Below are 14,596 nucleotides of genomic sequence, written 5' to 3'. Positions count from 1 at the left end.
TAGATAATAAGCATGATATATGACCAATAGCAAGAACTCAGGGAATCATTTCTGTCCACTTACTTTACTATCAAAGGCACAGAGGAGGTCTACTTACTATCTAGGTCATAGATGACTTTGTTCTTGGCTGTGGCATATTGGGATATTAGGTAATCAATTTGCTGCAAACAGGAAACACAACAGAGCATAGTTTATTAGTCTCGTCAGACTCATAGACACCAACGAGCACTCTGAAGTATAGCACAGTTCAATCTTATTTGTCAAAAGGAAATTCAGAAAATATAAAAACGTTATCATAAACATATAATGTTTAAAAAGCAAATTTGTTACTGGCACGTGCACAAAATTTGAAGGCTATATCTCAGTTGAGTGAGTTTGAAATGTTTAGCTTTTCATTTAACCATGACTGAACCTTTATTCCATGCTTTACCCAAACTATTACGCTAGCTAACATTTCCGTTACTAGTAGCTGTTCTTTAACACAAGCAGCAAAGTAATTGCTGTTCAATTTAAAGTTTTATTATTGAATTTAATTTGTAGTATTGTTCGAGAATGTAATGATTAAGTTTGCATTGACAGCATATAATACAATTTTTCTCAGTTTCTACTTTGATAACATGGTTTAATATTGTGTTGGAGCTTAAGGACACAAAGCAGAGTGATAATGTTCACCCATCTGTCTCACCATTGGTGTATCATTAGCGAAGGTGTGCAGGTCCCTCATGTTGCTGTTGACCAATCTCCGTATGTTCTTCACCTGAGAGCTCAGGTTTTGATTGGCAGCATATGCACACAGCACTCCGATCCTAAACAAATGACAAACACAAAACGCTGTGACCTTTCCGTCTTCGTATGCCACTGAGTGACCCTGCTGCTCACACATCAGTCATCACAGTAGCCCAGGGGTGTGCGTTTTACAGAATAGGGTGATAACATGCCATCAACAGTAGGGGTCAGTGTGCACCACCACATTTACCTTTACATTTTCTTTCTCAACTTCCTCTGAGTGCACCTGTAGAATTAGCTTAATGTTCTTGACAGCCAGCTGTACAGTTCTTGTGTGATTATCAACACATGGATGCAATTTGTCCCTTTCAAAATTAATCTGATATAAACATTTTTATGGCATAACAGTTAGTCAAGCATATTTCTATAGAGTATAATACAGCACAATAAAACCCAATGGGTACTGTACATCACAAGTCTGTAAACCTCATATAAATGTGTCTTTCCAAAATTATACATCAGCTGAAAGTAATCACACATCGATCATACAAAATGACTTGTAGCACAAAATCATGATGATGATTACTAGTAATATTGTTCAGCAGGCGGTTGGTTTTATTTTCTGCATTTTTATGGTAAAAGATACATTTCAAGTAATTTGGAAATCAAGTCGTAGAAGTAAATGTAGGTGTATCTTCATTAAGCTCTGAGGCCCTATCTGTATAATCAGGTCCCTGGGTTGTAAACATGTTCAGATTAAATGCGAAAACACAGAATTGCATAAAGCAGACCATTAAAGTGAGTCTCTTGCATACTTCAAACGGACCTGAGTAGCTCGGTACAAGGCTTAATTAGCTTGAGCTACATCAAGGGAAGACAGCCCATAATATTAAGCCGTTTCCATGACTAACTCTCATCCCAGCTGAATTTTCAGCACAGCATCTCACAGCTAGCACTATGCATCTAAGGTTTTTATTGTTGCATGGATGTGTGCAAGACAAGTTAGCATGGTTGCGGTAAATGGGGTGATTCACTTCAGAACAGATGGTCAGAGGAACGTCTGTACGACTGATTGTGAAGCATCAAAACTCTGAAAGTTCAGTTGTATAACATAGTGAATCTCATTTATAGAAACGCTTCAGTGCAATAAGCCGCTTTTTGAATGATGTAAGATGACTCGCAGAAAGGAATAACAAAATGACTGACTCAGAGGCTACTGGGAAGGTTTAGATCAATGGAGATGAATCAGGGTGTTGTGACTCACTGTATAGAAAGGCAGCAGAGGTCTCTGTTTATCTGTGTTTCTGTGTATGTATGCACAACAACTTGCATGTATGTATGTGCCGACAGTGCTTGCAAAGTGAGGTTATGCCCTTTTCATAGTCTTACTGTTAACGTATGAAGGATATTGTGTGTGTCTCCGTGAGTGTAGTTTTTCTTTACAGTCTTGTGATCGGCAGTCACTGATGAAGAAGTCTCCCTTTGTGGATATAATCCTGCTTATCCATCCAATCTAATCTAACCTGCATTATGCTGCAGGAATTCTGTCACATTAGGGATTGTACCCTGTTTTCATACACTGCCTATGCAGACTATTACTGGTTTCTCTTTTTATGAAGTACACTGATGAGGTGGAAACAGTTAAGAGTCAATATTCCTTACCTTATTAAATGTGTAGCAGCGTACTGAGTACTGAGATCCCAATGTGACGTCTTTGAATTGTACCTTTTATCCAAACAGCAGTCCAAGATATTTAATTTACAGTGATATAAAACAGCGTGAGTCATTACATGTTTGGCTTGTGTGCTTGATAACTTCAGCAATTGTTTTGCATATCAAACTGACTGTAAATACCAGAGCAGCATAAAAATCAATGTGTAGCTGCTAAAACCTTGCTGGAGAAAGCTAAGTAATCACACCTAATCAATCTTGGCGAACAATTAGCCAGCAGTAGTTTTTTAAAGTGTTAATTATTCTGACTTGATAAAGCATTTGCCATTTTGGACATTTTATTTAAAAAAACAAAAATTATGTTTGGTGTTCAAAGACACTCCAACATCTGAGATTTGAGAGATGGCTGCAGAAGAGCATTGCCACGTTATTTTGTCAAAAAGCCAAACTTATAAGAGTGACATGGTGCTCGTTTATGAAAGTGGTAGATGTTCGGCAGCTGAGTCAAAACCTGGCTGTCAGAGCATCTTTCAATGGACAAAGAAGAAAAAACGTCAAAACAGTCGTCGTTGAAAATTGGTGTGCACATATCAAAGTGTTTTCGATTTGTAGTTAACAGGCTTAAATATGCATAAGCACATGAACAAATATGCTATAGCACCATGTGCTGCCCTCGGGAGAGAAACTCTTTTCATCTGTGTGGCATCGAGCTGCGCCGCGTCTGGAGTAATTGTAATGATGTTTGCCATAAATAGTGAGTAGGCCGACACAGAGTAAACGCTGTCATCGTATAAGTGGAGACTTAATGAGAAACTAGGCCAAACAACTAGGCTGGGACACAGTGAAGTGGAGCCATCCGGAACCAGGAGAAGATTCAAAATGGCCACTTCCACAACAAAAGCCTTTTGTCAAACACTTCTCTGCCCTCTCTCTGTCTCTCTCTCACGCACACAAGTACACAATTTTATACAAATGTCTTTCTCTTTTACATGCACACATTCACAATCACACACACACCTTCTCTCTCTTGCTCTCTGTCTCTGGTGGTCTGTGTCTTTATCGCCAAAGCCCATACTTTCCTCTCTTCTGTTTCTCCAGCCCTCTCTCATTTGTCTTTCTGCTCTGACTCGCCTGTTTTCATCTCTGTTTCTTTCACTACACCTCTACTTCTCTGTTTCTCTTGCTCAGACTGTTTATTTTTCCCTCTCTCATTATTCTATCTCTCATGCTTTATTCTAATTTTCCTATAACACCCCCTCTTCTTTTTTCTCTTTCTCTGTCTCCTCTTTTGCCCTTAGCTTTCCCTTTCTTTTCTCTCTCTTTCTCTCTCCTATATCCACCTCCCTCTCTTTTCTTTGTCTCTCGCTCACTCCCTCTCCCTGCCAGAGTGTCCAGCAAGGTCACTGGAATCTGCAGCCAGACAAAGACTCTTTGAGAAAAACGCCAAACGCTTTCCAAAAGAGCTGTGTAGTACACGACTGTCCACCTTACTTCAGCAGAATCAAGTTTGGTTTAGTTTGAGTTTAATGGTCTTGTTTGGTTGTAGTTTAAATTTGTTATTTGAGAAGTGGTGAAATTAAATCAGGAAATAAAACCAAAAGAAGAGGGAAAAAAATACAAATTTGTGTAGGAATACAAAATGATCAAACAAACAACAAACCCGGGATGACAAGCAAGGAATCTCAGAGCTGCATAATAGAAAAAAGATGAGTGCTGCTGTTGAGTGAATTTATGTGAGAAAATCCATTGTCTCACTGATGCTTACAATGTCTGAATAAAGGCAACAGGAAACATGTCAGCCTCTGCCAATAAAGACACACTCCCCCCTGCGGTGTCACTTTCATTCCACCTTAAATTTTATGTTGTCTTTTATATCACATATCTGTTATGTGTGTATATGTTATATTCCAGTCCATTCAGCTATAGCTTTTCATATGCAATGCATAGAAAAAAGACTTTTTGCACTTTTTGAATTTTGCATGACAGCAGCGAATAGATTTAAGTTCAGAAGAAGTTCAGGCTTAAAATGCATACTTAACCATCCTTGTTTCCAAAAATACTGAGTAGTAATTTTCACATAAAAATTGCCCTTGAAAAAGCCATTTAGCAAGTCAGTTGTTCATTTTGTGAAAACGAGTACTGTTGTGCTGCATCCTAACCTGACACGCTAGCTCAAACTGTGGCCAAAGACTGCATGGCCGTATGGCTGCTTGTTGATAGTGTGTCTCTTATTGACCACAGGGGACAATTCAAACACAGTGGGAGGACGATTTACTTCCAGCAAATTTGTAAAAGGGCTGTAATTCCTGTTTGAGCGAAAGCCAAATGACACATGAAACTCTCCCTCAGGGTGGAAACCCCACAACAGCAGAAGCAGAAGAAGAGCATCAAACTAGTGCAGTGCCCCAGTATCTAGGCCACTACTGTGGGCTGAGTAGTGAGTGTTACATGGTCTGGTGGCTCCATAGCTTTTACAAACTCCAACAATGGCCTGAATTCAGAGTGATTGTAGTTGCGAGGCTGGGACAGTCGCCCTTCAGCCCCTCCCTGCTTTCACACTGCTGGAACTGTACCTCTATTATCCTGTCACTCAATAAGAAAATAATAAATATAGTCTTTGTAATAATTCTAAAACAAATAATATAGCTAACAATTTAACTGTTGCTGTTTTAAAATAGTTAGCAAAATTGCTAACAAAATAGTGCAGTGCAGGAAGTGCTTTTATTGTAATGCTATTTTTAGACCTACAACAAAGGTTTGGACATGGTCTTATTCAAAAGATTAGATTTACATCTTTGAACATGGAAATTGTGTGGTATTTTCAGTCAGTTTTGTGCCAGCCTGACCTCAGTGACCTTTATTTAAAGTTCATGAGAGCAGAATGAGAATTGATAACAACATAGCAGCTTGTTTTGTTTGTATGTGGGACAATAAATCAGCTGATTAAAGGACCAACTGTACATACATGCAGAGCCAAAGACTTTTATTCTAAAACATACTGCACTTTATTACCTCTGGCCATTGTTATGTTGAAATAATTGTGATTCTCAATGTCAGTGACATTTCCAGTGGCGATCACACACATCTAATAATGTAAGTTAGTAGATGGGATTTTAACCCATTTTAGCCACTGTTTAATGTCATAAAGCCAATGTCTTTCATTCCACTCAGCCACTTTATATTCCATATTTCCACTTTTAAATCACTTGTATAAAGTCCAACTAACAGCTATATTGAATTTGCCCTGATATATTTAATTTAGCCAGAAGTTTATTCAGTAAAGCCCCAGCTTTAGTAAAGCCTCTGGTTAGCCTGTTTGTATTCCATTTAACTGATTTTCCCCTCAACTAGCCATTGTTATATCCCTTTTTAGCATCCTTTTTATGCACTGTTTTATTTGTCTTCTCAGAGCTTGCCAGGTCACAGTCAGAACCCGGCTTCCCAGTGCAGCCATGTGTCCTATAAAGAATTTAACCAGACACTGAATACTTCTGACTCCCGGGTCTTTGCTCTAGGCATGACAACAGAGTGAGACAGTGCTATTTTGCTCTGTTTTTTCCCTCCTCATAAGCACACTGTGTGAGTTGCTGTCTGTTCGAACTAAAAACTGGCTACACTAGTTTGATGGAAGACAACACACCATTAATTCCACTGTAAACAGTTCAGGAATGATATGAATACTAAACTCTGAGCCAAACAGCCTGTAGGGCTCAGAGTTGAACAAACAGCCACAGAAGGTCACTAAAATACAGTAGTATTTTAAAAACTGCAAAAGGGCTAAAAGAGAAAAACATAGCCTCTATAGTACATAGCATTTTATGATTAAACTTTAAAACATCCAGTCAGAGAAAGCAGCGTAACACTTCATTTAACAACCGGAAGCATAGTTAGCCATTACACTAGTTGTACCGAGGTAAATAGAAATATGACCTTATCATTTTTATACTATACTATATATTATTTTTCAATCCCCAAAAATGGTAATGGTTAAAGCAACAGTCTGAGCACCTGAGCAAGGCACTTGCCTATTGTATAAACGCATCTCAGTTTCTAAACGCAAAGTATAAATTACAGCAGAGGACAGGTTTAGGATTTTAGAGACCATCATTCAAATACATCCCCAGGCTCAAACAAATAGAACCGTAATCTGTGTTTATAAACAAATCACTGAATTCAACATTACCGGCTGTTCTGTAATTTGTGAAGGAGAGGGGCAGGCAACTCTTTCCATGACAACGATATAAAAAACAAGGTGACAGATTTGTTCTGCTCAGTAAGCCATCCCTAGATAGATTAAGGTTGTAAAAATAATTAACCTTTCAAGCAAATATTAACAGTGTGATTTAAAAAAAATGTCAGCTGTCCAAAACAACTTGTGTCCCAGACACTCAAACATTCAAAGAGCAGGTCATTTACTCTGTAAACAGTAACTTAATAACAACTTATTGCACTCTATAAAGCCTTGACTAATCAAACTTATGCTTTGTATTGAATCAGCTATGATTTGCATTTCATTATTTAGCTCTAACCCTCCAACTACAAGGACTCACAGTACTCAATGTCTGTTTTCCTGTATACCTGGAGTTCTGCCAAGTTAGAGACTCGTTGAAACACGTCAATTGGTTTTAATAGTGTTGTCTTTTTTTAAGTCAAGTTTTTAAGTGTAAGTTGGCTCAGTATAAAGCAAACACTGCCCAGGGACCAGATGCATAAAACTTTGTGTATGCACAAAGACAACGAAACAATGGCTCAAATGTAAATAAAATTAATTATAAAATTCCTTCAAGTTTAAATTTCACAGAATGCAGTATATACCAGTCAATGTGAGGGAAATGGTGTGTACATGATCAAAGTGGAGTTGGCACAGTCCATTTAGAAGAATCTACACAGACAATTTAATGTAGTAAATATGCAGACCTGTACAGAACCATATGTATACATGGTAAAACAGATCAGTTCATTTGGGCACATGTGAACAATGTCATTCAAAGTCTTGTCACACAAAATCATGTCTGCTTTCATATGAACTGCAGTGTGGTTTGTAGGGAGTAACAAGGTAATCTAAACCCCATAACGTGCAGTTTTATGAGGGAGCAGGCTGACATCTGAGATGTAATGTAAATTACAACAAAAGGGCTGAAAAGTCCAACATGCATTTGCTCAATTCCTGGTTTGTAAAGGTCACTCCTCTGTGTGCAAGTGTGTGTACATTTATCCATTACAGGTTGGCTGGATCAAATTATCTGTAGGTGTGACTGCATGCTGTGCTTTTGACCTAATGCTGCCTGCCCATTTTTCATTGTTTTTAATTTCATTGTACTTTGCATTGTAGCGGTAAATTTATGTTTCTATCATAAAGAATGATATGATAATGAAAACCAATGCTTATTTTATTAGTTTAAAGATTCTTTGTTAGTCTTAACATTATTTGTTTTCTTCATAAAAGATAATTTTTTGTTTTCATTCACAAGATTTTTCGGTTTCATTAATACAGTAATAGGAATGCACCGATCCGATGCTGATATCTGATATTGGGCCGATAGTGATTTAAGAGAGTTGTGTTTTGGCTTATTTTTGACCCTGCTGACCACAAAGTTAAAACATAGTGACACAAAGAAAGACATCTCTATCTTCATTAGATATGCGGCTATTTCTGAATTATAAATCCCCCCCTAGCCAGTCATCCGTGAGATAAAGAGCAGCTGTAAACGACATCACCGAGCCCTGCAGCTTTGCCTTTTCATATCTTTTCTCTTTCCTGTGCAACAATGTGCCATATCATCACTACTGTAACAAAAATGTCTCCAATAAATTTGAAAGAAAGCCTGACCAAGCTGTGCACATCAATTAGTTTCACTATGTAGAATTCCTGTTAGACTATTTTGTGTATTGATTTGTAGCATGCACAGTACAAGAACCAACAGACCATAAAAGGCCGCAGGAGGAGGAAAAAATGTAATTAGTAAAAAATAAAATGGATTTCAGCTATAAACCAGAAAAGGTCTCTCCAGGAGATGTAATAAATGATGGGATGCACAGGAAATTCTGACAACGACCTCTCCAGTTAATTAGCTTGGCAGTGTTTTTTGTAAAGCTGCCATTGTGTGGTATCTGGGCAGCCACCGTGTGTGTACGTGGACGTAATGATTTGTGGACAGGGACAGAAAGTGAGTGGAGAACAGTTAGTTCATTAAAGGAAATTCAACAACCTCATCTCCAAAATACTAATTATTCAGGAACTCAGAGAACAACAATGGTTTTGAAAGGGTTTCAGACCTAAGACTCAAAGCTTAAGACACATATTATTCTTCTATTGATGTTCTAAATCATTTACACCTACATCCTGTATCTTTTTGTAACTTCTGTAGATATACTGTACATACAACCTTTCAAATGTATTGGTTGAATCCTGTCACTTTTGCCACTGCTGCCCACTTGAGTAAAGTTTTGTTTTACATTTTGTTGCCTTTACTGTAACTGCTCCAAAACTTGGCTCTGGCACCGGAAATTAATTCTACCTGAGGACAACCATGTAGGTTGACATTTAGTCAGCAACATCTTCATAGTCATTGTGGCTTCCGTTATGACAGAGCGATGTTCATCTCACTATTAATGAATTGCCTAAAAAAAAATCCTCCATGTGATGACTCCCTAGGGAGGCTGTTAACTGAGCGATGTGTGTCTTACAGGAGGCAAAGGTGGCTCAATGGTGGTTTTTGCCCCCAACTGCTCCTTCCAGGCAGCGCTGCGACCGCTGCCTTCAAGGCACCTAACCCTAACCTTATTCCTAACCATAACCATAACCAGTGCCTCCCAAAGGCACCATTGGGGGCAAAAAACACCGATAAACGCAAAGGTGTGTGTGTGTGTGTGTGTGTGTGTGTCCTCCAGTGACTAATTGTGGGCTTGTTTTTGTCTCTGAGTGAGAGAGAGATTGTGTTGTTGTGTTGTGAAGTATTTGTGTCAGCAGTTAGTAGGTAACTGTGGGTTGTTTTTACTACAATTACTAGTTACTACCTCAGAGTAGAGCAGGGCAATATGAAGAAAATCAATTTTTTATCACAATATTTTTAACCAACTACCTCGATATTGATATTGTGGCGATATTGTAGGGTTGACAATTGGTGCGTCACAAAATATTTCCTGAATGATTTTTTTGATAAACGGGATAAAGTGACTTAGTGGTTAAAGGCAAATAATAGAACAGCTAAAGCAGTCTGGTGAGTTTACTGTAATTCAGCCTTTAAAATCAGGAAAAGACAACACTTATGTCATATCAGGATATTACAATATATCAATATTGATATAATATTGATATATTGCCCAGCCCTACCTTAGAGCTGCAATCAAAAACACAGTTGAATGAAGTATCATTTATTTTAAGTTTTCAAGGGCTATTTGAACTATATTACAGAAAGATAAAGAAGTACAATGATGGCAGTGATTCCAATGGACTTTCGAGTTTTTAACTTTACACGTGAAGGAGTGGGGGCACAGATAGATGACATGTCTTAATTTATTTTTCTTTAGCTGTATACAAGTGTTTGTCTGTAGGCTGTGGCTGCTGAGCTCCTGGTGCTATCCCTTCAGTTTAATAACAAGTGGACCAGTGATAAAACATTGGTTTCTACTCTTTAATTGGGTCACTTATTAATAATTCAGCAGAATTTTGTGCTAATATCTCTTGTCACATAAATAAGAGTGGAGCTACTGTGAGCCTTTTTTCCCTGAAAGCCCAAACAGTGTATGAACTAAACTCAAACACAGTGAACAACAAAAGTCTTGGCTTCCAAAGAGTTTGTTTTATGATAACTGGCCCAAGGCAGAACTGAACGAAACCAGGAGGACCCCCAACATATATAATGTGAACAATCCTCTCAAAAAAGGTGAAGCTGCAATACCAGGAGTATTACAAAACATGTCTTGGCAAAGGTAAGTGCCATCTGAATCAAAAAGTATCCATATGATGTAACAGACAGTCACTGGTCTATGGACATTAAAATGGGATTAGTAATTCGAGTTTACCGACATGTATATTTATTAATATGTAATTTAATGGGGGAAATAGCATTATACTGAAGACACACCCTGAAGGCATACAGACACCTGCTCCTATTTCAAGGCAGAATTTGTTAGCCTGATCAAAATCACTATGGTTTCAAAGGCAGTGTGTAGAAATCTTGTTTAATTCAGAATATGCTATACAGCCCCTTAGAAAGTATTGCATCATATTGCTTCTCTTTTGCTTTAAACTTGTGTTTTACATTTTGCATCCTGAGTTTGGTTATGAAGTCGATTGTGAAACGGCTCTTCGGCATTTAAGCAATGTTTTCCTCAATGGCAAACGCTGACTGTGTTGCTGTGTGTTGGTCACTCAGCAGGGCAGGGACACTGGTCACTTCAACATTCAGCATGTGCATAACCTCTAACATGGTAGTTTTTTTTTTTGTTGCTTGCACTGTTTTAAGAGTATTTCTTGGCACTTCTGTCTGCATTGCATAGTTAGTGAAGTAGTGAAGAATGAAGGTGGATTTTAGGATTGAGAAACAGGCCAGAATTGAGCCAGGGACGTTGTGTACAGTATGCATCTTACACCACTTAGGGCGTCCCCTTGTAGATATCTCAGTATCAAACTTACTGACTCAGATTTAAAGTGCAGAGCGCTGAATACTGCTACATACATTATCATAATTAGACCCCATATGATTAGCATGAATTACTAAGCCCATAATGTTGGGACCTTTTGTGTTAATAGTGTTGGACACCCAGCGACTGAAATAGACTGCTGACATGCATGCTGGGTAACAGAGAGGGAAACAGAGGGAAGGATCTTCTATCTGTCATTTTATCATTATGAATCCATGCATGTGGAATCAGAGCTGATTAGTGGAGACTGAAAAAGCTCCTGCTGTTGTTCTAATAATGTTCTGCCTTTTGATAGCTGGCAGGCCATTTCACTACACAGTACATGTATTTATGCATAGCTAAGACATGATACATTGGTAATAAACACACATGGGCTGGCAGTGAGACAGCTGTAACCACTGAGAAGTTTTGAGAAGCTGTTGTTCATCAACACTACCATGATGATGAGGTCTTGAGTTTGAATATTTCACCCCATATAATGTGAATATCATACAGCTTTAATGAAAAACTAAAACAAGACGATACAGAAGATATATTTTGTGAGACAGTGTGGAATAAGAGGATCTTGTCAACCTTCAAGCTACTAAAGGGTAAGCTAAATGTATTCATATGGATGCTGATGTTCATTAATAGCATAAAAAAAAACTAAGAATAAACACATACAATGTTTGGGAAAGTTAGGTCATTTAGATTCAGTAATGCTGGCTTCATCAGACCAAACATAACTGTAACAGCGCTGCAGACGTTCATTCATTATTTCTGCATCGTTACTAATACCATTACATCAGTTTTAATTCATCTCACTCAGAACATCTTTCTAAATGGCTGTTTGTGGGGTGGGAGCTAATTTGTGATGCTAACACTTCACTTTGATTTTCTACTACTGCTAACATGTAGAAACACTTGTCTTTCTCTTGATCACTGACTTCTGGCATGTGCCAAGATTTATAGCTCTGAAAGAAATCAGGCTAATGTAATAACATGAAACAGTAATTTGAGGATTTACAATTAATACGGGCCTGTTAATCAGTTTATGTTTATTTAGATTTCAAGTTTCATTCCCCTGATTTAACCCGATGAATGTGTTAACAAAACAGCTGCACTAATCATAGTATTGCCTTAATCTGCTTCTGATGAAATGATTTGTGTTTAGTAAATGATTGAATCTACAAAATCTTCTTTTCAGATTTATTCTGACAAAGCTGCGCCCAATTTTCTGCCTCTAGTACACAACATACAGAATGAACTCTGTCCTGAACTTCACTTTTCCTGTATGTTTGGTATATCTGATCACACACACACTGACGGCGAACCCATCTGTGTTACTAAGACAGCACATTTGCAGCCAGAGCATTTGAACAGGAGTGTGTGCATTTTCAACATGACTGGCATCCATGTGAATCAAATCCCCACAGCACTACTCTAACCCTGTGAACATTACTCATTCAGGTTTACAACTATAGCATCCTCCGGGATTTGACCCTGCCCACCCTTCAGAGTAAAGGGTGATGTAAGAGTGAGATTTTATACTGATCTCGAGTCCTGCTCTGGTTCTGTCACATAAACCCCAGCCGGCCGTGATGGAGATCCATCTAGCTCACAGCGGGCCGGGGTCTGTGAAGGAGGACACGCCGGGTGGCGAGGCAGCACCGGCCGCTGTCACGTTAGCCTGCTGAGCTCCTGCTGAACTCCGACACACAGTTGGACAAGATTTGCAATTAGCGATCAATTTTCGTAAAACGGCCCATATTTCACCTCTACATAGTTGATTTCTCGCATAAACATTTCTGAGATCTGCGCGCCCTATTCAGAAGACTTCCTGATCTCAGATCAGTGGTGTAGCCTATGTAAATGTTGGGGCGTGACAAAGGTAGAGACTAGAGCCAAATAAGGAGGAGCCACCAAGGTGACGTCAACTCGGTGGTTCGTTGAGATTTGCCCGTTTTCAGAGGCAGTTTCAAGGAAAGAGGTGTCAATGGGATTTTGAGGTTCTCTGTATGTCCTATTTACCTTCCAAACTCATCGTCGCATTCAACTATGACAAGGTAGAATCGGTTTTGCATTCTAACACCCCTCTGTAAGCCCAGTTCAGACCAAAGATTCATGACGAGACAAAGCCATTTTAGAACTAGCATTGCAGACCGGCGCATTGCAAGTAGTTGCAAGTTTCAACTCGTCTTGTCGCGAATCTTTGGTCTGAACTGGGCATTAAGGTAAAACAAGTTGTAGCATTATAATGCCAGGAGGGAGTGATTATTACTTGCATTAATCCTGTGCAAAATCCTTCATAACAACTTATATATTTTAGATCGAACAGCCAGTGTATAGTAGGTCTATAAAAAAAGCATTGCTATGTGTTTTACATTTCAATATGTTTGGAAGACAAGAACTGACAAGTTAGCATGAGCAGAAAACTAAAAAGTGTGCCACATATAGAAGCTAAAACCTAATCAACAGGAAGTCCAAGGGAAAAAAACAATGTCCTGTCTGGGAAGTGCAGAGCAGAAACATCACAACAGTTACGGCCTACCATTAAAGATATGTTACCAGAATAATGAAAAACAAGTAAGTCATACATTACCATGCTGAGTGACATAGGTGGTTTATTGATTAAAAATAGTTTTGTTTTTGGCATATTCTGTCTTCTATCTCATTCTAAGCCATTACCCCTCTTAATCTGATTTTAACACTTCTTGGAAAATAAATATCACCCCTGCACTCCTCTGTACCTCGCTGTCAGCTTTCTAGTGGCAGTAAAATGCAGTCTGGGCCTGGGCTTGGTACTCATACCTCTCCTGCCTGTAATTTCTTCATTAGAGTCTCTGCAGCGTCTCTGCCTGGTAGCTGTGGAGATGTAATAAGAGCTCTGAGGATGCTCTTAGAATCTGGGCTTCTAGGATATTGCCTTGGAATTTCTAATAGCCGAGCTTCGTTCCAACAAAGACAAAAAGTCAAAGAACATCAAACTAAGTACACTCCTGGATCCCTTCAGTCCTAACACAAGAGGCAAACACAGCTCTCCCAAGCCTTTTGTACTGTGGCTACATCCCCAGCGGCTCCTGCTCCTTCTACCGCTGAGACTATAAAACAGAGTGGAGAGTGGATTGAGTTTCCTGTGGTCCATTTTCTGAGAGATGAGTTTCAGCGAAAGGCAGGACAGCAAGATGATGTAATAGGCCTCTATAGAAGAATCACAAAGTAAACTTAAAGCTTTACTCCCAAACATTTTCAGCCCAATACTTTATAATTTTCAATTACTATGTGCAATTTGTGCCGGAATCTTAGTTTCCTGGGTTTTGACACTCTAATATTAAGACAACACTACATCCCAAAAGCATTATAAATAATACATGTCAATAAAAAGAGAAGAGTCTTAAAGGACAGGGATAGGTTCATAATGTTCAGCTCTCTCTTAAAACAATAAGCAGGTGCCCAAATGAATACTTACATTTACTGTTACCATTCCTCCAATTCATCCTGGCTATTAAGCAAGTCTGTAGTGGCAGCAGCTGATGACTTTGTTTTGGAATGATTAATATAATTGGAAATAATA

At 38.7% G+C, this 14,596-nt stretch overlaps 1 protein-coding gene across 28 annotated transcripts in view; it reads right to left on the bottom strand.

Annotated features, from left to right (window-relative positions):
- prom1a (prominin 1a) overlaps window positions 1–14,596 on the bottom strand; it is an 80,595-nt gene that overhangs the window by 25,322 nt on the left and 40,677 nt on the right. For all 28 annotated transcript variants that reach the window (XR_005640424.1, XR_005640428.1, XR_005640426.1 and 25 more), the window contains 2 exons: window positions 686–806; window positions 98–161 (listed from right to left, as the gene is read on the bottom strand). Coding sequence is in view for 9 of the 28 variants with exons in the window: in XM_039813020.1 (XP_039668954.1) it covers window positions 98–161; window positions 686–806 (185 nt within the window). In the remaining 19 variants the exon portion in view is untranslated. The remainder of the gene's footprint in view (window positions 1–97; window positions 162–685; window positions 807–14,596) is intronic.

Source organism: Perca fluviatilis, chromosome 10 (genome assembly GCF_010015445.1).
Source record: "Perca fluviatilis chromosome 10, GENO_Pfluv_1.0, whole genome shotgun sequence".
NCBI lineage: Eukaryota > Metazoa > Chordata > Actinopteri > Perciformes > Percidae > Perca > Perca fluviatilis.
Note: the sequence above shows the minus strand (reverse complement) of the source record. Positions and strands in the feature narration are given on the sequence as shown.